Here is a 25958-nt window from a genome sequence, read left to right as displayed (position 1 = left end):
CTGTCTCTAATAAAAGTATAGAAATTAGCTGGGTGTGGTGGTGCGCGCCTGTAGTCCCAGCTACTCGGGAGGCTGAGGCAGGAGAATTGCTTGAACCCGGGAGGTGGAGGCTGCAGTGAACCAAGATCCTGCCACTGCACTCCAGCCTGGGTGACTGAGTGAGTCACCATCCCCCCCCCCAAAAAAGGAAAAAATATGTCTATCTAAATTAATGAATTAAATGATAAACAATAATAAATAGCATTGTGTAGACTTAACTGTAATATTTTACTACTTCTAATAAACTGCTACTAGAGACAGGCAGGATATCACTGTGTTGCCCAAGAAGTGCAGAGGTGAGGTGATACTTCACCGCAGATGCAAACTCCCAGGCTCAAGTGATCCTTCTGCCTTAGACATGCAAGTGGCTGAGACTGCAGCTGTGTGCCACCATGCCTGGTTAATCTTTAATTTTTTTTTTTTTTTTTTGGTAGAGATGGGGTCTTGCTATGTTGCCCAGGCTGGCCTCTAACTCCTGGTCTCAAGCAATACTTCTGCCTTTGCCTTCCAAAGCACTGGGATTACAGGCATGAGCCACCATGTCACATGAACCAAAATGTCATTTTGATGGCACTCTAACAAATACCCTTTATTTCTTTCCTTCACAGTACTTATCAAATAGGTAATCCTCTCTTACTTCTGTTTCTCCATAGAATGCAAACTGCATGAGGGTAGGGAACAGATTTGTATTTTTCAGTAATGTACCCCCACTGCACGGCACAACACGTTCTCAATATATGTAGGATAAACATCACTCACTTACCACTGAGCTGTTAAAGTAGTTCCTTTCTGTATCATTCTCTTGATAATTAATTTTGCACTTTAACACAAATGCTGCATGTTCAAATACTGAATTGCTGAATATTTTATGGTTTTATATTATCTTCTAAATTAAAATCCTGTGCTTCTACAGTCATTTCATGACTCTTATTTCCTTTCAATTCTTCTCATTCCATGTGAGAAGTGATTCTAAATTAACAGGAGAACATAAAATCTATCTTTACAGCTTTTCCAAACTACATATACTCAGAACTAGAAAGCAATGTGAATGGTGCCTAAACATCTGCCATGTGAAATATTTCCCTGCTGTGCATTAAGGCTCCCTCCTGTAATCCCAGCAGTAATCCCTGTAATCCCTCCTGTAATCCCTGCTGTGCATTAAGGCTCCCTCCTGTAATCCCTCCTCCCTTGGAGGCCAAGGCAGGAGGATCACTTGAGCTGAGTTTTGAGACCAGCCTGCGCAACATGGTGAGATCCTGTCTCTCCAAAAAAAAAAACAACCAAATTTTAAAAATTAGCTGGGTGCAGTGGTAGTCTCAGCTACTGTCAGCTGCTTGGGTGGCTGAAGTGGAAGGAACTCATAGTCCAGACGGGTCAAGGCTGCAGTGAGCTGTGATTGTGCCACCGTACTCTAGCCTGGGTGACAAAGTAAGACCTTGCCTCGAAAAATAAAAAAAATAAAAATAAATATTTCCCAAGGTAGATGCTTAGATGGAAACTTTTCTACTGAAGTGACATCTGATAAATAAGGCCTTTCCTTATCTGGCTCCATAATAACCAATTTTTAAAAATCAAATAAGTGCATACCACAAATTCCACAGAGAACACAGACTACGTTACTTGCCATCTCTCTTTATGGGGAAAAAAACCTTAGGACCTAGTTGTTGTAGCAATTTCAGATAATGTCTTATCAGGCCTAAGTTACTGTATTATAGGTGCTAAGTGCGTAGAGATTTCAGAAAAATCTGTGAGTTAAGGAACATTCACTGGAGATGAAAAAAAAAAAAGGCTCAAAGTGAAGTCTACCTTAGGAAAAGTATACCATAATCAAAGGCGCAGGTGCAGAGAAAAATTTCAGAAGAGCAGTGAGTAAAAATCTAGTTCAACTGGAGTTATTAATGACGTTTGGGCACAGAAAAATAACTGGATAGATAAAATGTTCCCATACCATGAGGTTCTTCAACATAAACGGAGATTAAATATCACTCAGCAGCTAATGGGGAACTTAAACCCACCCGACTGTTTGATGTGATAAGAGAGAAGCTTTAGAGAAGTTAAACATCAAGTGTACCAGAAAGATGCATTGGGAATTGACTTGAAAATTCTTAGTCTGTACAGAGGAAGGCAAGAGGCAGAATCTCCTTACTATATTTAAGGTAGTAGGGTTTTTTGGAGGGTGTCTTTTGTTTTTTAGAGACAAGGTCTCACTCTGTTGCCTAGCACACTCATGGCTCACTGCAAATTCCACCTCCTGGGTTCAAGCAATCTTCCCACCTCAGCCTCCCAAGCAGCTGGCACACACCACCATATTTGGCTAAGTTAATAGTAGCAGCAGACATGGGGTCTTGCTTTGTTGCCCAGGTTGGTCTCAAACTCCTGGCCTTAAGCGATTGTAGCGCCTTGCCCTCCCTTCAGCCTCAAAAGCGTGAGGGTTACAGGCATGAGGTACTCTGCCTGGCCTAGACTTTCATTCTATATCGATGGGTTCATCTTCTACTCTCTGTGGGTTTAAAACAGCAATATATCAAATGAAAGGAAGAGAAGAAAAATAATAAACGTTTGACGTTTAAATAAACTCAAAGGTAATCAGTGTTATCTAAAACAAGAAAAAATCATGAATTCATATAGAGTCTAGACCAAGAAAGCAGGGTTCTAAATGGCCACGCATCCGTGCCACTGAGTAAAAGGGGATACATTTCATCATAAACTCCATGTAGAAAAGACACATCCTGACGTGGAGCCCAGGACACAGAACGCATCCACCAAAAACCATGAAGAACTCATGTCACCGATCTTGGGTCGGCTTTAAAGATTCAGGAACTTTAAACACAGTTTTATAAGCAACATTTTAAAAGTGCCCACCTGGCATCAAAAACCTGAGATTAAATTTCACTGTATCTCATATGCCTAATTACTTCTCACCTGAAAAGTTTTGACTTAGGATTTCTTGATCTACTATCCATGGATCTTGCTGTTCCCATTTGGAAATTGCATCAGGTTTGATGATTTGATAACCTGTCAATTGGAAATACAGGACTTGGACCTGACTGCTTGGGCTAAGAGACTTAAATAGGAAGAATGTTGTATCACAAAGGCTGTGAAATAAAGCAAGTGAATGAAAATGTCTCCATTTAGTTTAAAAGTCAAATAATCTCTGACATGTAAAACTTACCTCCAAAATCAACAAACACCTCACAGGCCAAACAGTTACTGGCCACACACTAAGTGACATAAGAAGAAAGTTCTTACCCAAGAAAACCAAATTGCTATAGTTCTCCAGCATCACATCTCTATACAAGTTCTTTTGAGTAGGATTAAGCAGCTGCCATTCCTCCAACGTGAAATCCACAGCCACATCCTCAAAAGATATCTGGAAAAGCACAATCCCTTGTTAAGCCTGAAGTGGTTCTAACTGGGTCTTGTTCAATAGTTTCTTCTGTGTTTGTGGTAGGCAGCCTCCAAGACGGCCCCAGCGACCTCTGGCTCTGGTATTCATGCTTTTGTGTGATCCTCCCCTCCTGACTGTGGGTTGGACTCACTGACTCACTTCTTTTGAACGGAACAGGGCAACACGATGAGATGCCACTTCCAAAATTAGGTTATAAAGGAACGCACCTTCTGTCCCGGGCACTCTTAGTCTCTAGAGGAGTCTGGCTGCTGTGCTGTAAGGCAGCCATGCGGAGGAGCTCGTGTGCATGGGACAGAGTGGGCCTGGAGGGCTCCTCACTGCACCTTGAGGTGACTGCAGCCCTTCTCACCACCTTCATCACTGCCTCATGCGAGACCCTACACCAGAACCAACCGGGTAAGCAACTGGCAGATCCCTAAGCCCAGACACTGTGAGATAAGTGTTTGTCGTTTGCAGCCCCTGAGGTTTGGGGTAATTGGTTACACAATAATGAATAACCAATATAATATAAAAATCTTGCATTAGGCTTTGAGGAAGAAATGTTTTTAAAATATTTATCATTGTGAATTCATTCATCCATCTACCTATGCACTGAACAAGAAATGAGAATAGGTTGTCTTTAAACAATATGGTGGTTTTCAAAGAAGGTGCTACTGGTATTTGAGAACAATTCTTAACTAAGCAACATTGTCTCCTGCAGTTAAGCCCTGGAGCATGCCTGGCCTCTGCCTGCTAATGCCAGCAGTATCTCTCAGTCACTGGCTGGGCGTTGTGGCTAACGCCTGTAATCTCAGCACTTTGGGAGGCTGACGTGGGATCACCTGAGGTCAAAAATTCAAGACCAGCCTGGCAAACCCCATCTCTACTACACACACACACACACACACACACACACACACACACACACTTAGCTGGGTGTGGTGGTTGGGGCCTGTAATCCCAGCTACTAGGGAGGTTGAGGCAGGACAATCAGTTGAACCTGGGAGGTGGAAGTTGCAGTAAGCTAAGATCGTGCCCCTGCACTCCAGCCTGGGCAACAGAGCCAGACTCTGTCTCAAATAAATAAACAAACAACAACAAAATCTCTTTCTTCCCTCTGGGAGTGATTCTGCTCCCAAGTAAGAACAACTGGCCAACTATTTCAGGTATCTTCCAATATACACATACGGAGCAATTAAGGTTCCAGGAACGGTCTGGGCACGGTGGCTCACACCTGTCATCCCAGCACCTTGGGAGGCTGAGGTGGGCAGATCACCTGAGGTCAGGAGTGGGAGACCAGCCTAGCAAACATCGAAATACAAAAATTAGCTGAGTGTGATGGTACATGCTGAGACAGGAGAATTGCTTGAATCCAGGAGGCAGGGGTTGCAGTGAGCCAAGAGTGCGCCAGTGCACTCCAGCCCAGCCTGGTGACAGAGTGAGTTTGTCTTTTTTTTTTTTTTTTTTTAAAAAAAAGGAACTAGCATTTACAGAATATAGAGACAAAACAGGAATAAAAACATTGGATTCGACAACACTGGGTCAGGTGCTATAAAGACAGTAAGGTGCTGGGCACGGTGGCCCACGCCTGTAATCCCAGCACTTTGGGAGGCCGAGGCGGGTGGATCACGAGGTCAAGAGATCGAGACCATCCTGGTCAACATGGTGAAACCCCGTCTCTACTAAAAATACAAAACATTAGCTGGGCATGGTGGCGTGTGCCTGTAATCCCAGCTACTCAGGAGGCTGAGGCAGGAGAATTGCCCGAACCCGGGAGGCGGAGGCTGCGGTGAGCGAGATCGCGCCATTGCACTCCAGCCTGGGTAACAAGAGCGAAACTCCGTCTCAAAAAAAAAAAAGACAGTAAGGCTCATGAAGGGTTTAGAGTCCTGGTTACAGAGGGGGATGAGGAAAAGGACTCTCAAGGCAGCAGCAGGAGCAAAGGCACGGAAACAGAGTGTATTATCTCAGGGAGGAGCAGTCCAGGAATGTCAGAGGGAGCGAGCACGGTGGGAACGACCCTGGTCTCTAAAGCCAAAGTGGAAACCCAGACAGGCACGCGAGGCCAGCCTTTATTTACTCAAGTAACTTTGAGCATTCCAGTCCCAACAGCTACAGAGAACACAGGAAAAAGGAGGAAAGGAAAGCCTGGAGTAAGACCAAGCATAGGGGACTCATAGGTTGTCTCCCTCACAACGTTAGAACCCGTAAGGAGTACTCCGTGTTTGGGTCAATGAAAAATAGAAATCCAACAAAATTAATTTCTTGCCTCAAATGTTGGTGTTACACAAAGACGTCAAAACTGTCCTCTGAGAATTATAACAAGCTAGACTGATGTGAGTGTGTGAGCTGAACTCCAGTACAGATGTGTTTTGCAAAAACCGTAAGCACAGAGCAGTGTTTTGAGGTAGAAGTGCGTTCAGGCATCTGGCAGAATCAAATGCATATTCTAATTAGAGAAAGAGATACAAATAATCCTCACAAACAATGATTCAAGAAAAACGAGTACAGAGTAAAAGAGAAACCAGAATGCACACTTAATAAAAAATAAAAATCAGCCAGGCACGGCGGCTCACGCCTGTAATCCCAGCACTTTAGGAGTCCGAGGTGGGTGGATCACCCGGGGTAAGGAGTTTGAGACCATCCCGGCCAACATGGCGAAACCCCGTCTTTATTAAAAGTACAAAAATTAGCTGGGCTTGGTGGCCAGCACCTGTAATGCCAGCTACTCGGGAGGCTGAGGCAGGAGAATCATTTGAACCTGGGAGGCGGAGGCTGCAGTAAGCCGAGATCGCATCATTGTACTCCAGCCTGGGCCACAATAGCAAAACTCCGTCTCAAAAAAAAAAAAATCATGTATTTTTTTGGAGAGTCTCGGCCTGTTGCCCAGGCTAGAATACAACGCTGCGATCTCGGCTCACTGCAACCTCCACCTCCCGAGTTCAAGCGATTCTCCTGCCTCAGCCCTTCGCATAGCTGTGATTACAGGCATGTGCCATGACGCCCAGCTAATTTTTGTACTTTTAGTAGAGATGGGGTTTCGCCACGTTGGCTGGGCTGGTCTCGAACTCCTGACCTCCAGTGATCTGCCCACCTCAGCTTCCCAAAGTGCTGGGATTACAGGTGTAAGCTACCTTGCCCAGCCTGAGAAATATAATTTTTAAAAAAGACAGGAGAGGTATAAAAGACTTGAGATATTTGAACTGTCAGCACAGAATATAAAATAAATATATTTAATATATTCAAAGAAGTAAAATACATTAATGAAAGTATGAAAAAGAATCAAAAGACTATACAAATGAATAAGCAGATTTGAAAAAGAATGAAATATAGGCCGGGCGCAGTGGCTCAAGCCTGTAATCTCAGCACTTTGGGAGGCCAAGGCGGGTGGATCACGAGGTCGAGAGATCGAGACCATCCTGGTCAACATGGTGAAACCCCGTCTCTACTAAAAATACAAAAAATTAGCTGGGCATGGTGGCACGTGCCTGTAATCCCAGCTACTCAGGAGGCTGAGGCAGGAGAATTGCCTGAACCCAGGAGGCGGAGGTTGCGGTGAGCCGAGATCGCGCCATTGCACTCCAGCCTGGGTAACAAGAGCAAAAACTCCGTCTCAAAAAAAAAAAAAAAAAAAAAAAAATGAAATATAACTCTTACAGATAAAATACATAAGTAAAGAAGTCAATGGATGGGCTTAAGAGTAGATTAGAAAAAGATGAAGAGGGAATAAATGAATTGGAAGATAGAAAAAATTCATAATGAAGCAAAAGCACAGAAATGGAAAATATAAAGCAATCATATGCTGCCTACAAAACAGGCACATTTAGGTTCAAAACAGTTTAAATGTAAAACGACTCACATTACTTGATTTCAAGACTTCCTGTACAACCACAGTAAGTACGACAGGCTGGCCTTTGTGAAAGGGTAAAAACACAGATTAACGGAACGGAACAGAGAACTGGGAAATAAGCCCCCACAAATATACTCAATTGTTTTACAAAAGTACAAAAAGCAATTCCAAAGCCGGGCGCGGTGGCTCAAGCCTGTAATCCCAGCACTTTGGGAGGCTGAGGCGGGTGGATCGCGAGGTCGAGAGATCGAGACCATCCTGGTCAACATGGTGAAACCCCGTCTCTACTAAAAATACAAAAAATTAGCTGGGCATGGCGGCACGTGCCTGTAATCCCAGCTACTCAGGAGGCTGAGGCAGGAGAATTGCCTGAACCCAGGAAGCGGAGGTTGTGGTGAGCCGAGATCGCGCCATTGCACTCCAGCCTGGGTAACAAGAGTGAAACTCCGTCTCAAAAAAAAAAAAAAAAAAGCAATTCCAGTCTTCCCGACAAATAATGTCAGAATAATTTTATACTCATGAGCAAAAAAGTGATCTCAACACATACCTCTTACCTTGTATCAAAACTAACTCAAAATGGGTCACGAACATAAAAAACGATGAAACTCTCAGAAGAAAACCAAAGAAAACCTGTAGGACTCTGGGTTTGGTGATGAGTTAGATACAACACCAAAATCCTGATCAATTTAAGAAGAAAATTTGATAAATTGGACTTTCTCAAAATTAAGAACTTTTGCTCTGTGGAAGACAATGTTAAGAGAAAGAAAAGACATGGCACAGATTAAGATAAAATTATTTGCAAATTACACACCTGCCAAAGCACTCATATTCAGGATATAAGGAACTCTTAATAAGTAAATAACCCCATTTTAAAAATTAGCAAAACAGGCTGGGCACAGTGGCTCATGCCTGTAATCCCAGCACTTTGGGAAGCTGAGGTGGGCAGATCACCTGAGGTCAGCAGTTTGAGACCAGCCTGACCAACATGGTGAAATCCCGTTTCTATTAAAAATATAAACATTAGCCAGGTGTGGTGACGCACACCTATAATCCTACCTACTGGGGAGGCTGGGGCAAGATAATTCCTTCAACCCAGGAGACAGAGGTTGCAGTGGGCTGAGATGGTGCCATTTCCCTCCAGCCTGGGTGACAAGAGTGAAACTGTGTCTCAAAAAGAAAAAGAAAATACGTGGATGGAAAGTAAACATATGGAAAGATGTTCAGTATCATCCATCAAAAGGTGACTGCAAATTAAAACTACAATGAAATACTACTATTTACCTATTAGATAGCTAAAAATACACACACACCCCCCTGACAAGTATCAGTGAAGACTCAGAGAAACAGTGACTCTTATTGTGGTAGGAATGTAAAACGTACAGCAGCTTTGGAAAACATTTTGGCAGTTTCTTACAAAATTGAACAATAATTTACCATACGACTCGGCAATCTCACTCCTAGGTGTTTACTCAAGTAGTGAACTGAAAACTTATGTTCACCCGAAAATGTATGTTCAAACCTACATGCAGATGAATGGTTTATTCAAAACTGCTAACGAGTGGAAGCAACCAAGACGTCCTTCAGTGAGTGAGTCGGTAAGGAGTCTCTGGCCCATCCACCCATGAGACACCATTCAAGGGAACCACATGCAAGGAAAAGGAACTACTGATAAGACACGAATGAATCTCAAAGTATACTGAGTCAGAAGAACCACTGTCAAAAGATCACATACACGATTCCATTAATTTTTTTAATCTTTCTGAGACAATCTCACTCTGTTGCCCAGGCTGGAGTGCAGTGGTGCAATCTCAGCTCACTGTACCTCCGCCTCCCAAGTTTGAGCAATTCTCCTGCCTCAGTCTCGAGTAGCTGGGACTCTAGGTGCGTACCACCCCACTTGGCTAATTTTTGTATTTGTAGTGGAGACGGGATTTTACCATGTTGGCCAAGCTGGTCTCGAACTCCCAGCCTCAGGTGATTTGCCGGCCTCGGTCTCCCAAAGTGCTGGGATTACAGGCGTGAGCCACCGTGCCTGGCTGACATGATTCCATTTATAAGACATTCTGGAAAAGGCAAAGCTGTAGTGACAGAGAACAGATCAGTGGTGGCCAGAGATATGGGATGCACGGCTACAAAGGGGCAGCACAGGGGGTTCCTGTGGGGTGACGGAGCTGTTCTGTCCTGACTGTGATGTCGACCACATGAACTTGGACATGTTTAAAACTCCTCTGAGGAAGCCGGCTCCTGGTTAAAAAGCTGTGTGTGAGATTTCACGCCCAAACATAAACCACAAAGACTTTACCTTTTCGGCCTGATGGAGAAAAACGGCACTCCCTACAACAGACGTGGTGTGCAGCCAATGCACTATGATGCGGTCCCCATCACTGAATGTATTGTGGATACTGATGTTCCGTCGATGTGCACCCCGCTAGCCTTTGCCTCAATCCCTGATGGGAACCGCTGCGGTTAGGGCCGCCACAGGGCAGCATACAGAAGATGAATCCGCCCGACTCCCAGGCTATCACTAGTTTCCTGGCCATCTCATCAGGCCGTCGGCAAGCCTTAGACTGGCAGGTAAAACAAGCCTCCCTGTGGAGACAAGACTTTTTTTTTAATAGAAATAGCTTGAGCTGGCCGGGCGCGGTGGCTCAAGCCTGTAATCCCAGCACTTTGGGAGGCCGAGGCGGGTGGATCACGAGGTCGAGAGATCGAGACCATCCCGGTCAACATAGTGAAACCCCGTCTCTACTAAAAATACAAAAAATTAGCTGGGCATGGTGGCACGTGCCTGTAATCCCAGCTACTCAGGAGGCTGAGGCAGGAGAATTGCCTGAACCCAGGAGGCGGAGGTTGCGGTGAGCCGAGATCGCGCCATTGCACTCCAGCCTGGGTAACAAGAGCGAAACTCCGTCTCAAAAAAAAAAAAAAAAAAAAAAAAAGAAATAGCTTGAGCTTTTCCTTTATTTTAACAAGCCACAGGTACATGCGCAGGTTTCTTCCGTGGGTACACTGCCAAATGCTGAGGTTGGGGTGTCTGATCCTATCACCCAGATGGTGAGCATAGAACCCAACAGGCCGTTTCTCAGCCCTTCCCTGCCTTCTCCCTCCCCACGTCTGAGGCCCCAGTGTCCACCGTTCCCATCTTTGTGTCCACGTGTACCCAGTGTTTGGCCCCTACTTATAAATAAGAACAGAGAACATTTGGTTTCCTATTCCTGAGGACAGGACATTTAGATAAAAATCAGTTCTGCTCCTAACAAGCATTTTACTATATGGGTGCTCACCAAAAAGACTCCAGCGCTGACCTGGGAAACACAACCGACTGCCCTGCTAAATGCAGCCTAAAATGCACTTGCTAAATGCAGACTAAACTGTCTTCCACTCCAGAGCAAGGAGAGCTAGAACTGACCACCTCCCGGAGCCACAGGAAACGTCCCACGGAGATGAAGCGTGGCCTCGGCCGAGCCTCCGCCTGTGGCGCCTCTGCTCTCGGAAGATGGTGAAATGGCGCAGGAAATGCCGTCCCGCTTTCCAGACCGCAGTCAAGGGGAGATCCCAGGTCCACGGGCCGTGACCCTCTCGACGGGTCGAGCTGTTTCGCTGTTTCCTGTGGTTTGGCCCAGGCAGCCCCACACACTCCACTGACTTGGGCACAGCATCTGGTCCGACGAGGGCAGACGCGCTTCCCGAGCACATGGCATCTGAGAACCGCCCAGCCCAAGCCGTGCATCAACGGGCCAGTCATGTGGTGTCCACAAGCAACACGGCAGCTTTCGTGGCTGCTGGGAGGAGACAAGACGACGGCGTCCCGGACTGCGCAGCTCAGGCAAGTGGCCTCGGGCCTCCCGCAGCCGCTCCTGAAGGGCACTTCCCGCGGTGCCACCAGGCTGCCTCGGACCGCGCACCCTTCTTCTGCAGTTACTGGCGCCTCGCACCCCACGGGCCATGATGCAAGGCCCTTTCCTCCCCTTTCTGAAGACTCAAATAGACTGAGATTACGGAAACCCACTTTTAAACCTTTTAAAAGTTCAGGATTTTGTGCTCACCAATTCTTTTTTGTTTTTGAGACGGAGTTTCGCTCTTGTGACCCAGGCTGGAGTGCAATGGCGCGATCTCGGCTCACCGCAACCTCCGCCTCCTGGGTTCAGGCAATTCTCCTGCCTCAGCCTCCTGAGTAGCTGGGATTACAGGCACGCGCTACGATGCCCAGCTAATTTTTAGTATTTTTAGTAGAGACGGGGTTTCACCATGTTGACCAGGATGGTCTCGATCTCTTGACCTCGTGATCCACCTGCCTCGTACTCCCAAAGTGCTGGGATTACAGGCTTGAGCCACCGCACCCGGCTATGCTCACCAATTCTTAAACAGGATACATCTTTTTGGTTAAGTTACATAAAAATATTTTGTCTCTCTTGCATACCTTTCCAGACAGTGGGTATGGATGAAGATGGGAAATTCTGTTCTCAAGTTTTGATTACTATATGGGACAAACCAGTAACAGAAAAACAAAACAAAACAGGCACCTGGGAGGCTCAGGGAAAGGGGAAAAATAACAATGATTTTATTTTTCAGACCTGCTCCTAAAAGCTTTCCCCTCCTAAAAAACCAAAACCAAGAACTCCTCACGCTGCCTTTCCACGCATCTGTGGCTGCTCGGCGCACACCTTGGCTTCCTCAAGGTGCTGATGAGCAGAGACGCCGGACTGCCTCTGCTCCTGAGCTTCTGCGCAGACACCTCCAGAGACGTCCCACGCTCTGACAGGTGTGGACTAACAAACTAATACCACGGATCAACAAAACTCACTGCCCAGGCAGGGCCTCTGAAGCCAAGGTCTGATCCCAGTTATCCAGTGGACAGAGACCCTACGGGAAGCCACCTTGGAGCCCTGTGAACCTAACGCCTGAGGCGTGCGCTGCCGCGGTGCCTAACTCTGTGATGTCTTTGTTTCCAGGGGACCACGCGTGCTCACTGGGACTGCACTTAGGACACTGTCTCAGCCTGGGAGACATTCGGGTCACGTGCCGCCTTCTGGCCAGAGCTCTGCTATGCCTGAACGATGCCGCAGGCCAGGTAAAGAAGGGTCACACAGATTCTTCTGGCTCTCTCCAGTGGGATGTAAGGCGTCTTTCCCGGCACGGCGATGGCCGAGGTGACTGCTGAGACCATGATCAGTTCTCCAGGCCCGACCGTCCTTCTTGGTGTGGCTTCATCACGGCCATGGTCTGCTGCTGCCTCAGACGATTTACCTGGTTATTGTCACGGCCCCTCAAAGTCTGACCTATTAGGGTCTATGATGAGGTAGCCTGTTTCACACTTAGGTCCTAAAAAATCAAGGAGTAGAGTCAAGGAGTTCAGCTCCTGGTTAAAACCCTGTAGTGTGCGTTCAGGTGCAAGCAGAGGCAATTACCCAGGCTTCACCTGGCAGGCCTTGGGGGAAAGCTGCCCTCCCCATGGACTTGGCACACGGCCAGCGCACTCTGGTCACTGGGGGAAGCTGCGGTCAAGGGTGGGGATCTCACATTTGCCCTTCTTACCAGGCCTCCTGAGGCCTCTCAGGCGCTTATGCAAGACCTTGCTGTCGGGGTGGGCAAGAACCCTGAAGACACTTTTCCCCACTCTCACTCGGTACCCGGGACTTTTCTACTCTAGCCCCACCCCCGTCCCCACCCCAGGGTCCAAAACAACTGCTGGAGCCTTTTGTTCAGGACTCTCTCAGCTGAGGACAAAGAGGCGATCCTGACATCTGCACTGATGCACCTGGCCCTTTGCCAGAGGCATTCTAACCAAAGCGACTCCACCCTGAGTGAGGGTGAGAAACAGGAGGCTGCGGTTTGCTGGGCTGCATCCCCAGGTGAGGTATCCCGAGCCTCCAGATATTTACAGTTAAAGGAACATATTCATCATGTTTACTAAACAGACCCATGCCCAAGAATGTCCTGATATCCCCATGTCCAGGGCACAAAAGCATTCCTAGTTTACAGTAATTAAGAAAATCCTTTATCACAAACTCTTGTAGCTGAGCACACCTCCCTGTGATTGTTGTTGCCCTACATACACACAAGCGTTGCACCTAGGGTGGGCGCGTTCCTCCTCCTCCTTTCGGAAATGCCCCGCTCTGCCTATGGAGGAGCCATTCTCCATTCCTTCACCGTCTTAATAAACTTGCTTTCACCTTACTAAATGGACTCGCCCTGAATTCTCTCTTGCGTGAGATCCGAGAGCCCTCTCTTGGGGTCTGGCTAGGGACCCTTTTGGGTAATGCCTTAACCAGTGTGCAGATGCTGCAGCTAAGGCCACTGAGTTAAAGGAGCCAGTGAGACCTGCAGGTGTACCAGTGCCCACCACCCCAGTAACAACAAAACTGAGATATAAAACAGAGGAACAACACTGGGCTGCAGGTCAGGGTCTAGTTCACGACCCTTCAAGATTCGAGGTGGGGGAAGTGGAACGAGGGAGTCAGCACTTTCCCGGCTCTAGGCTCTTGCTTCCACCATACCAGTAAAGTGATTGAGGTTCCACTGTGACTTTCACTTCGGCTATGTTAACTGACTTAACATCCAGAGGCTTGGCACCCTCTCTTACTTCAGCCCAGCTCCTGGCGTAGGACTAAACGTCAAAAAAAGAAAATATCAGCAAGAAAGGAAAGAAGGCAGGGAAAGGGTGAGGGGGAGAGGCTAGCTAGGTGGTAAGAATTCCTCCGAAAGGTGAGGAGACAGCAGTCTGTTTCTTGAGTCAATGAAGTCTGGAAACAGGGCTGAATGCGGATCCTTGCACGCCACGCCTTTGCCAACTGAGGCGGCGTGTCTACCCAAAACACGTCAAAATTCCAGTGGAGAGAATATTCATGGGGCCATTTGAAGGTTTTGTAATGATCAATTCTGACAGATGATTTAAGTTTCTTTCCTAAAACTGGAATCTAGGTAGGAAGTGCACTCAAGACCCTGTCTCAGTTCTCAAAGAAACTGTGTCCTGAATTCTTTGGATTCATGCCTTTTGCTGACATTGAGGAGCTTCAAGAAATAGTCCTAGGAAACATTTATTACAAGGCTGCTATTTAGGATCTTAGGAGTATGCCATCTACATCAATAATTATCAAAACATTTTCTTTATGGGTAATTAGCAGGAAATACTTGCTTCTCCAGAGTTAACTGGTCTGCTTTTTCCTTTTGACAGAGGAAATCATGTTAATTATTCCCACTTCCCTCTCTGTTATCGCTTCTGGTAATAAAAGAAAAGCCTGCAGTTCAACTCTGTAACAAGGAAGGGTCCTATTTCTTAGTGATCTGTTCCAACTGTAAGACTTTCGCGCGCGTGTGTGTGTGTGTGTGTGTTTTGAGACAGAGTCTCACTCTGCACCCTGGCTGGAGTGCACTGGTGCAAACTCAGCTCACTGCAACCTCCACCCCCGGGGTTCAAGTGATTGTCATGCCTCAGCCTCCCAAGTAGCTGGGATTACTGGTATGGGCCACCACACCCAGCTAATTTTTGTATTTTTAGCAGAGACAAGGTTTCACCATGTTGGCCAGGCTGGTCTTTAACTCCTGGCCTTAAGTGAGTGATCCGCTTGCCTCGGCCTCCTGGGCTGGGATTACAGGCATGAGCCACTGTGCCCAGGTGAAACTTTTGCATGATTCTATAATCTACTTTGTGCTTCTTTTGACATCGTCTTTCCCAAGTTTACATTTTCTCTTATTTGAATGTATTTAGACCCTCTGTTTGTTGCAAAGATTTCTGTAAGCCTCATCACAGCCACAAAACAGAGGATAAACAAGTAACTCGCCTGTGACTGGATCATTTTCTGCTGCTCCTGGGAAATCTGCTGCTCTGTGACTTCTCTTAGTCCTCACACCCTGGAGGGGCCTCCGGTCAGTGGTCTGTAAACAGAATCCATCCTTGGTCTTGTCCTCTTCTTTCTTATTTCACATGAAGTGTCTTGTTCCTGAGGGCTATTGCCTGTAGATGCAGTGGACATTTTAGATGATCTAATTAATTTGGGAACGTAAATCTTGGTTTTCTCTTGCTAGGAGCTCTGATTGTTTAAAGCCTCAAACTAGATGTTGGGTAGACCCACATCAGGGCTAGCAGGTAAGAAACAGGGTGGGTCTCAATTGGGTCTGCCCAGCATCTAGGCCAGGTCTGCACCACACGCTGAACTGAACAGCCCTGGGTCCCAGCCAAAAATGCCAGATTGAAACCACTCACCTGGCTGGCTCAAGCAAACACCTCAAGGAGCACCACTACACCAAACTGCTCAGCACACACATCGTGAAGCTCTGGAGATGAATGAGTGCTTATTCATTCTGCAGCAGTAATTCCTGGAGGCACCTAAATCAAATTATTTGTGTTAAGTGCAACAGAGTAAAATGCAACTTATTTCTAGGCAGAAGGGTAAACAGAAAACAGCCGTTAGATGGAGAATCAGCCTTTGGCGAATCAGCCTGGGGTTCTGGCTCTCTACCCCCAAATTAGCCCAGGAACAAAAGGAAAACATAGATCAGAGGAACTAATTTAAGAGTAAAACAAGAAAAAGGCAAAGAGACATCCCTGGGCAGACGCAAGCTGGGTGAAGTTCATGCGCGGGTTTGAGGCTGAGCAGGGCCTGGCTGCGGCCTGCAGCAGATGGGAGCCAGAGAGGCAGCAAGTCTGAAGGCTGGGAACGTCTTACGCTGCCCCTTCCTAGTTCACTCTGGGACAGATTCCGCCTGCACTTTCCTTCAGAAATCAGCAGTAACAGCCCAGGTCATAGGTTTCCAAGGAGTACCTGAGGCAGAACCCAATCCCTGCAGAAGTGAGGAATCACGGAGGTGGTAAGGGCCGCAGCCATCTTTGGGTGTTTTCTGACCTACCTACCTCCAGCATCCCAGGACGGGGAGCTGTGGGAGTGGCAACTCATGAGCTGCCAGGAAGGGGCAGCACACAGCCAGAAGCGGGCACGATTCCGAGGTCTCCCTCACCCCGGCCCCGGGACGCTCCTCTGCTTCAACTCATCAGAAGCTTCAGAGGCTAAAGCCTGGCCTTTAGCCCGTCCCTAATGCCATTTCCAGACTGTGAAAGAGCAGCTGACATTCGGAGGGGAATGAGAGCTCACAGGTCTGGAAGGGCAAATCTAGATTTAAAAGGAGGAAAAAAACCCTAATTTTCTCTCATGTGAAAATGAGAAACAGATTTATGACCCTGCTTTTTTTTTTTTTTTTTTTTAGGCAGGGTCTTACTCTGTCACCCAGGCTGGAGTGCAGTGGCATGATCTTGGCTCACCGCAGCCTCGACCTTCCTGGGCTCAGGGGATTCTCCCACCTCAGCCTCCTGAGTAGCTGGGACTACGGGTGTGCGCCACCATACCAGATAATTTTTGTATTTTTTGTAGAGATGGGGTTTTGCCATGTTGCCCGGGCTGGCCTTGAACTCCTGGGCTCAAGTGATCCACTGGCCTTGGCCTCCCAAAGTTAGGACTATAGGTGTGAGCCACCGTGTCCAGCCTGGTTTAATTTTTATTCAATAATAAAACTGTTTTTCTTATTTTCAGCTTCCATGGAGAGGTCTTCTGGGTTGCCAGATTTTGGGTTTATTTCCTCAACAGTCCAAATAATCAGATAACTAAGTATAACCATTATTTTTCTTTTTTTCCCCTATTTCTTTAGCTGAAAAGTACAACCATTATTTTAAAAACTTTTTCAAAGACCATAAACTGCACAAAAGGTATCATCTCATCTTAGCAGAAGATGGAAAAGACTGACTGAGGTTTAAAATCAGCATCATAAACTCAAAAAGTACTACATCCTGGTGCACATGAATGCTTACACTTCAAATTTCTTCACTGCCCATGAGCCAGGCCACTTACAGTTTGCCACACATGGAATCAGAGCCAAAGACATGCACAGACATGTACACACACTGATACGCTGATGCACATGTACATCACACATACACACACGTACTTACACACTGATACATGCATCACATTCACACTCAAACTTATGTACACACACTCATACGGATAAGTACATCACATACATACACACAGACATGCACACACACTGATGCATACATATATCACATACACAGACATGCACACACACTGACGTACATGTACATCACATACACACACTCACACTGATACACACAGATGCACACATACATCATACATACATGTACACAGACACATCACACATGCATACACTCAAACATACACACTCATACACACACACTTATGCACATGCACACATACATCACACACTTATGCATACATCACATATACTCATACACACACACCCACACACATACTTGTACACATACAGACAACACTCAAATATACATACATACTCATACACACACATACACATTCATACACACATCACACAAATTCAGACACATAGGTATATCACACATACACATTCCCACGCATACATACACCTCACATTTTCACACACATACATACATCACGTACATACATGTTCACACACATATCACATACACACTTTACATGCATCACACACATCACATACACAGTCTCATTTACATGCTAGGAAAGCAGCATTTGTTGAATTCCTACACACCGGGCACTGTTCTGAGCACATGTGAAAGACAATTAAACAAGGTGTACAGGGTCTCTGCCCTCTAGGGAAACATAACCAAGTAAATAAATGATTTCTGTGCCAGGCGCGGTGGCTCACGACTGTGATCCCAGCACTTTGGGAGGCTGAGGCGGGCAGATCATGAGGTCAGGAGCTGGAGACCAGCCTGGCTAACACAGTGAAACCCCATCTCTACTAAAAACACAGAACATTAGCCAGGCGTGGTGGCATGCACTTGTAATCCCAGCTTGAACCCAAGAGGCATAGGTTGCAGTGAGCCGAGATTGCACCACCACGCTCTAGTCTGGAGACAGACTAGAGACTCTAGTCGGGAGACAGAGTGAGACTCTGTATCAAAACAAACAAACAAACAAATGATTTCTGACTGTGAGCACGCAGAAGATATTTATTTATTTATTTAATTTTTTTTTTTTTTTTTTTTTGAGACGGAGTTTCGCTCTTGTTACCCAGGCTGGAGTGCAATGGCGCGATCTCGGCTCACCGCAACCTCCGCCTCCTGGGTTCAGGCAATTCTCCTGCCTCAGCCTCCTGAGTAGCTGGGATTACAGGCATGTGCCACCATGCCCAGCTAATTTTTTGTATTTTTAGTAGAGACGGGGTTTCACCATGTTGACCAGGATGGTCTCGATCTCTTGACCTTGGGATCCACCCGCCTCGGCCTCCCAAAGTGCTGGGATTACAGGCTTGAGCCACGCGTCCGGCCAATTTTTTGTATTTTTAGTAGAGACGGGGTTTCACCATGTTGACCAGGATGGTCTCGATCTCTTGACCTTGTGATCCACCCGCCTCAGCCTCCCAAAGTGCTGGGATTACAGGCTTGAGCCACCGCGCCCGGCTGATTCAGAAGAAATATTAACTGTGGGCAGGCGCAGTGGCTCACGCCTGTAATCCCAGCACTTTGGGAGGCCAAGGCAGCAGGTGGATCACTTGAGATCAGGAGTTTGACACCAGCCTGGCCAACATGGTGAAACCCCGTCTCCACTGATGCAAAAAAATTAGCCAGGCATGGTGGTCGCTGCCTGTTATCCCAGCTACTCAGGAGGCTGAGACACGAGAACTGCTGGAAGCTGGGAGGTGGAGGTTGCAGTGAGCTGAGTTCACGCCACTGCACTCTAGCCTGGGCAACAGAGTGAGACTCTGCCTGCAAAGCTCTTGGGTAGGGGAGCAGAGGCCACTGGGAGGATGGAACAGGGCCATGAGGTACAACAGCAAGGGGGAAATTCTAGAAGGGGAAGACTTTAAAGCCAATAGGTCACTGAGAACTTTTGAAAAAGGAAATAATCATGTAAAAAGAGCAGTCACTGATCAGCGGCCACATGCTACAAGGAGCAGCCAAAGCGAAAAAAGACTTGTCTCACGAGAGGCTTGCCTGAGCCAAGCCACGAGCCACATGCATTCAGATCTGCTTCCAGACCCACCAACGCGGCCCTCACAAGACCCTCAATTACCAAGTCCCAGAGAGGGCCTCACACCCCTCTGCCCCAGACACGAATGCCTGAGCTCTGCAGCTACAAGCCCAGGCTAACCTCCAGGTTTCCAAGGCCCCTGGTCACTCAGGGTGACCACCCAAGAATTCTCCAGCTCCACATGCCAAGACCTCCCCAGGCCACTGAATCTAGTAGGTCTGCTTCAGACCTCCAGACCACACAACCACTGAACCCATAAACTCCACCAGCACTGACCCCATGTGCCCCATCACATGAACCACAACGACTGACTTCATAGGCCACCCAGTCTCTCTCCCCAAGAGGCCACCCCTCCAGGGCCGGCAATGACACACACTACAGGTTCCCCAGTGACCGTCCACAAAGCCCCCAGTCAGTAACTCTAGTGGCCTCACAATAGCCAGCCTCCAGAAACACCTGACCACTGACTGCACAGACTGGAACACTATTGGCTACCAGACCGCCAATCGCGATACCCAAAAGCCACTGACTTCTTTTTTTCTTTTTTTGAGACAGAGTCTCACTCTGTCGCCAGGCTGGAGTGCAGTGGCACGATCTCAGCTCACTGCAACCTGAACTTTCTGGGTTCAAGCAATTCTCCTGCCTTAGCCTCCTGAGTAGCTGGGATTACAGGTGTGCATCACCATGCCCAGCTAATTTTTGTATTTTTACTAAAGATGGGGTTTCACCATGTTGGTCAGGCTGGTCTGGAACTCTTGACCTTGAGATCCACCTGCCTTGGACTCCCAAAGTTCTGGCATTACAGGCATGAGCCACCGCGCCTGGCTTTAGGATTTTGAGACAGAGTTTTGCTCTGTCCCCAGGCTGGAGTGCAGTGGCCTGATCTTGGCTCATTGCAACTTGAGACTCACAGGTTCAAGCTATTCTCCTGCCTCAGCGTCCTGAGTAGCTAAGATTACAGGCACGCACCTCCACGTCCACCCAAGGCCACTAACTTCCAACTCCACAATCATTTACCAAAACGGCAAACAAGCCATTAGGCCCCCCAGGCTTCCCTCTCACGGACACCCACAGGCTCCCCAAGTTCTCACCATCACTGACCGCACCATCAATCGCAGACGTTTGCAGGCATGCTTGGCATTCATCCCAAATATCAAACTCCCAAACCCTACGAACGTTCCTCCTCACAGACCTCACTGTCTGCGCCACCAGCCTTCCAGGAATCTCTGGTACCCAGCCACTAACGCAAACAAGCTCCTTCTCACCTGGTTCTAACACCCTCAGGTAACAAAGCCAATGCCCAGGGCGCGAGACAATAAAACCGTCCCCCATTCCACGATGGGCACCGGACCCTTTATTCCTAATCCCGCACAGGCCCCCAAACACTTACCCTACGTCACACCACAGACCCCATGGGCCCGGCGGGGTCGTCCCTACAGGCCCCAGCTGACTCCTGGCCCCCAGCGACTCTCCCACGTGTTTTAAATACAGATGCCCAAACCCGCAGACTGAAACCCCCAAACGCAGAGTCCCAAAGGACCCCACAGAACTGCAGCCCCTCCTGCAGGTGAGGGGAAGGGACGGAGAAGGGGCTCCTGTCCCGGGAAGAGCACACCCACTCTCCATCACCCACAGGGCAGAGCCCCGCGGAACCCCCAGCGTTCGCCCCGCGGCCGCCAGCGCTCAGAGCGCGAATCGCTGCAGACGAACCCTCGCGGCCTCCCGGGACCCCCTCTCCCCTCGGGCCGAGGCCACTTCGCGTCCCCTTGCCCCGCCCGTGCTGCACCCCGAGTCTACAGCGACGCCCCCTAAGCCCCCACTGAACCGCCCAGCGGACCCCAAACGTCCCCTACACCCACACTCGGGGCGCGCCGCCCCCAGCCCCCAGCCCCCAGCCCCCAGCCCCAGCCCCGCGCGCCCCACGGCGCCCGCCCGAGGCCCGTCCGCGCATGCGCCCAGGCCGCCCCGCAGGCCTTTCTCGCCCCGGCAGTCAGCCAGCTCCTGCGCGCTGGGGTCATCGCGAGCCGGTCCGCAGAGGGGTCACCGCGACCCCCGGCGCGGACACAGAGGCCGCCCTCAGCCCCGCTGCCTCGTCGTCCCCCCACTCCCCCGCTGCACCGTCCCTTACCCCTCAGACGTCGCAGTGCCGAGGCGGATACGGGCCGACTGCGGAAGTGAACGAGCAGAACTACATTTCCCAGAGTCCTTCTCGCGCTGGAACTACACTTCCCGGGGGACCGCGGGGCACCCGCCGGGGGCGCGGATGGCAGGTTTCCGGTTGGAAAAGCCCCCGGGCGGCGACCTGGCGAGGACCGAAGAAATGGCGGACGGAGCCGCACTGCTGGCCGGCATGTCTGTGAGCGGACGTAAAGGTGCCTCAGGAGGAGACGGCTGCATCTTTTCCTGGCTGCTTGCTTTTTTGAGGCAGGGTCTCGCGCTGTCACCCAGCAGGGAGGGCGGTGGTGCGATCCCCACTCACTGCAGCCTCAGCCTGGTCCTCCTGCCCCAGCCTCCCCAGGTGCTGGAATTACAGGCACGTCCGGCTTCTTTTACATTTTTTTTTTTATCGTGGCTGTAAGTAATATGGGTAAATTTTAGTACATCTAATCCAGCAGTATTGAACAACAGGAAGGAAAATAAACCAGATGAGGACGTTAGAGGGAAATAAAATATATTTATGGATGTTTAAAGCAGGGGCTTGGTCCCAGCTACTGGAGGCTGAGGCGGGAGGATCGCCTGAGCCTCGGAGGTTGAGGCTGCAGTGAGCTTTGATGGCACCACTGCACTCCAACCGGGGCCACAGAGGGAGACACCTTCTTTTAAAGGAATTTGTTGGCCGGGCCTGTGGTTCACACTTGTAATCCCAGCTCTTTGGGAGGCCAAGACAGGCCGATCATCTGAGGTCAGGAGTCCATAGACCAGCCTGGCCAACACGGTGAAACCCTGTCTTTACTAAGAAATAAAAAAATTAGCTGGGTGTGGTGGTGGGCACCTGTAATTCCAGCTACTTGGGAGGCTAAGGCAGGAAGAATTGCTTGAACCCAGAGGCAGAGGTTGCTGTGAGCCCAGATCGTGCTATTGTACTCCAGCCAGGATGAAAGAGCAAGATTTTGTCTCAAAAAAAAAAATTTTTTTTTTTTTTTTGACCAGGAACAGTGGCTCATACTTGTAATCCCAGCTACTTGGGAGATTGAGGCAGGAGAATCACTTGAACCCAGGAGGCGGAGCTTGCAGTGAGCCGAGATCATGCCGTTGCACTCCAGCCTGGGCAGCAGAGTGAGACTCTATCTCAAAAAATAAAATCTGTGTTTCCCAGGCAGCTATCCTGAAACTTTATACTTGAGTAAACTCTCTTCAAACTTGATTCTGACCTTTGTGATTACTTTAGGCTGACATTTTGGTGACCATGAAGGGACCCAAAGCAAGTCTCTAGTTATCCCTGACATTTTGCCAACAATAAGAGCCTTAGTGCTGTGGGAAGTCGAAAAGTTCCTTTTTAAAGTTTCCTTTCTTGTTAAGAATAACTGTGCTAGTAGCTCTTTGTTATTCTATGTAGCTATTAGACAAGCTTACAGGCACGTAGTACATTCTGTGTCCTTGTACTTTAACCAAGATATCTGTGCTGGACGTGCTCACAGGCATGTCCCAGCTATCTATTGCTTTTACCTGTTTAGAAAAGTTTTAAGTTGTTAACCAATCGGGTTTTAGTTTAAATTGTGAGGTCTGGCTCCAGCCAATGGAGATTAGACACAGCAGGAAGGACGACTCCAAAATGCGTATGGGATAAATGAGTCTGCTTGCCTTTGTTTATTGTACTGTTGTGGCAAGATGGCTGGTGAGGGTACCCTTCCTGCAGTCCAGGAAGTAAAAATTGCATTGCTGAAATATCCTTTGTCTCAGTGCTGATTTTTCTTTGTGGCACCAAGCATCTATTTCTAACAGGAAAGATATGAACATTTATGTGCAAGAAGCTCAAAAGTCTCTCAGCAGGTAAGAAAATCACACCAAGACATACTATAATCAAACCATCAAAAATCAGACAGGCAAGGCATGGTGGCTCATGCCTGTATTCTCAACACCGTGGGAGGCTGAGGCAGAAGAATCACTTGAGCCCAGGAGTTAGAGGCCAGCCTGAGCAACACAGTGAGACCATGTCTCCACACAAAACAGTGAGCCAGATGTGATGGCATGTGCCTGTAGTGCCAGCTAATTGGGAGGTTGAGGTGATAGGATCACTTGAGCCCATGATGTTGAGGCTGCAGTGAGCCATGATCTTGCCACTGCACTTTCATCTGGGTGACAGAGCAGTCCCTACTTCCAAAAAAAAAAAAAAAAAAAAAAAAAAAAGAAAAGAAAAGAAAAAGAAAAAAGTTAAAGGCAAAGAATACCTTGAAAGTAGCAAGAGAAAATGACTAAGGATTATCAGTGGATTTCTCAGCAGAAACTTTGTAGGCTAGGAGAGAGTGGGATGATATTTTCCAAGTGCTGAAAGAAAACAACACTGCTAATCAAGAATACTTTACCCGGGCCGGGCCCGGTGGCTCACGCCTGTAATCCCAGCACTTTGGGAGGCCGCGGCGGGTGGATCACAAGGTCAAGAGATCGAGACCATCCTGGTCAACATGGTGAAACCCCGTCTCTACTAAAAATACAAAACATTAGCTGAGCATGGTGGCGCGCACCTGTAATCCCAGCTACTCAGGAGGCTGAGGCAGGAGAATTGCCTGAACCCAGGAGGCGGAGGTTGCGGTGAGCCAAGATCGCACCATTGCACTCCAGCCTGGGTAACAAGAGCGAAACTCATCTCAAAAAAAAAAAAAAAAGAGTACTTTACCCCTAAAGCTGTCCTTCAGAAATGAAAGAAAGATTTGCCCAAACAAAAGCTGAGGGAGTACATCACCACTAGGCCTGCTTTACTAGAAATGCTAAAGTGTGTTCTTTAAACTGAAGTGAAAAGTTAACATGAAAACATGAAAGTATAAAACTAACTAGTAAAAGTATACAGTCATATTCAGAATACTCTAATGCTATGATGATGATGATGTGTAAATTGATTATATTTCTAGTATAAAGATTAAAAGACAAAACTATTTTGTTTTTTTTTGAGAGAGAGTGTTGCTCTTACTGCCCAGGCTGGAGTGCAGTGGTGTGATCTCAGTTCACTGAAACCTCTGTCTCCTGGGTTCAAGCAATTCTGCCTTATCCTCCCAAGTAGCTGGGATTACAGGTGCCTGCCACCACGCCCAGCTAATTTTTTTGTATTTTTAGTAGAGAAAGGGTTTCCCTGTGTTGGTCAGGCTGGTCTCAAACTCCTGATCTCAAGTGATCCACTCACCTGGGCTTTCCAAAGTGCTGGGATTACAGGTGTGAACCACCATGCCCGGCCGATGAAACTAATAAAAATAACTATAGCTAAAACCATTTGTTAGTAGATACACAATGTAAAAAGATGTAAATTGTGGCTAGGCACAGTGGCTAACGCTTGTAGTCCCAGCACTGTGGGAGAACGAGACAGGCAGATCACCTGAAGTTAGGAGTTTGAGAACAGCCTGGACAACATGGTGAAATCCTGTGTCTACTAAAAGTACAAAAATTAGCCGGGCATGGTGGCAGTGTGTATAATCCCAGCTACTCAGGAGGCTGAGAAGGGAGGTAGAATTTGCAGTGAGCCGAGATTGTGTCCTTGCACTCCAGCTTGGGCAACAAGAGTAAAACTCCATCTCAAAAAAAAAAAACCGTCAACTGAACACAAAAGAAGACAGCAATGCAGGAAATTAGAGATATAAAAGATTATAAGCCACTTCAAAAACAAAGCAAAATGACAGAAATATCTTCCTCATTAGTAGTTAATTTAAATGTAAATGATTAAATTTTTCAAAAAGACTTACATTTGAAGATTGAATAAAAATACATAGTTCAGCCAGGTGCGGTGGCTCAAGCCTGTAATCCCAGCACTTTGGGAGACCGAGGCGGGTGGATCACGAGGTCAAGAGATCGAGACCATCCTGGTCAACATGGTAAAACCCCATCTCTACTAAAAATACAAAAAATTAGCTGGGCATGGTGGTGTGCGCCTGTAATCCCAGCTACTCAGGAGGCTGAGGCAGGAGAATCACTTGAACCCGGGAGGCGGAGGTTGCGGTGAGCAGGGATGGCGCCACTGCACTCCAACCAGGCGACAGAGTGAGATTCTGTCTTAAAAAAAAAAAACAAATTGGTCCGGGCGCAGTGGCTCACGCCTATAATCCCAGCACTTCGGGAGGCCCAGGCGGGTGGATCACGAGGTCAAGAGATGGAGACCAACCTGGTCAACAAGGTGAAACCCCATCTCTACTAAAATTACAAAAAATTAGCTGGGCATGGTGGAGCGTGCCTGTAATCCCAGCTACTCAGGAGGCTGAGGCAGGAGAATTGCCTGAACCCAGGAGGCGGAGGTTGCGGTGAGCCGAGATCGCGCCATTGCACTCCAGCCTGGGTAACAAGAGCGAAACTCCGTCTCAAAAAAAAAAAAAAAAAAAAAAAAAAAGAATTTTTGTGTCTATGTCTACGGTGTTACACAGCATAGGAATGTGGGTGTGTGGTTTTACTTGTTTTTCCCTTGTGATGTTTGTCTGGCTCTGGTATGAGAATAATACCAGTTTCATAGAATAAGTTGGAAAGTATTCCCTCTCATCTATTTTCT

At 47.8% G+C, this 25958-nt stretch overlaps 1 protein-coding gene and 1 long non-coding RNA gene across 7 annotated transcripts in view; both read right to left on the bottom strand.

Moving 5' to 3' along the window:
- ZNF605 (zinc finger protein 605) overlaps positions 1-25958 on the bottom strand; it is a 39092-nt gene that overhangs the window by 9282 nt on the left and 3852 nt on the right. Inside the window, exons 2-6 of one of the 6 annotated variants that reach the window (XM_010347607.3) lie at positions 21405-21848; positions 15481-15603; positions 15059-15231; positions 3289-3409; positions 2962-3054 (exon numbers count right to left, since the gene is read on the bottom strand). In XM_010347607.3, the coding sequence (XP_010345909.1) occupies positions 2962-3054; positions 3289-3409; positions 15059-15073 (229 nt within the window). In that variant the 5' untranslated portion in view covers positions 15074-15231; positions 15481-15603; positions 21405-21848. Of the gene's footprint in view, positions 1-802; positions 3410-11814; positions 12600-15058; positions 15232-15480; positions 15604-20666; positions 21135-21404; positions 21849-25958 lie in introns of those variants that run through there. The other 5 variants (XM_074401981.1, XM_010347608.3, XR_012518306.1 and 2 more) reach the window with 5 other exon arrangements.
- LOC141585039 (uncharacterized) lies at positions 4871-10071 on the bottom strand. The gene is made up of 2 exons (XR_012518307.1): positions 7008-10071; positions 4871-6338 (listed from the first exon to the last, which is right to left on the bottom strand). It is a non-coding gene; the product is annotated as an uncharacterized LOC141585039 (long non-coding RNA).

This window comes from Saimiri boliviensis, chromosome 7 (assembly GCF_048565385.1).
Source record: "Saimiri boliviensis isolate mSaiBol1 chromosome 7, mSaiBol1.pri, whole genome shotgun sequence".
Classification (NCBI taxonomy): Eukaryota; Metazoa; Chordata; class Mammalia; order Primates; family Cebidae; genus Saimiri; species Saimiri boliviensis.
The sequence above is the reverse complement of the archived record's forward strand: the minus strand, read 5'-3'. Positions and strand labels throughout refer to the sequence as shown.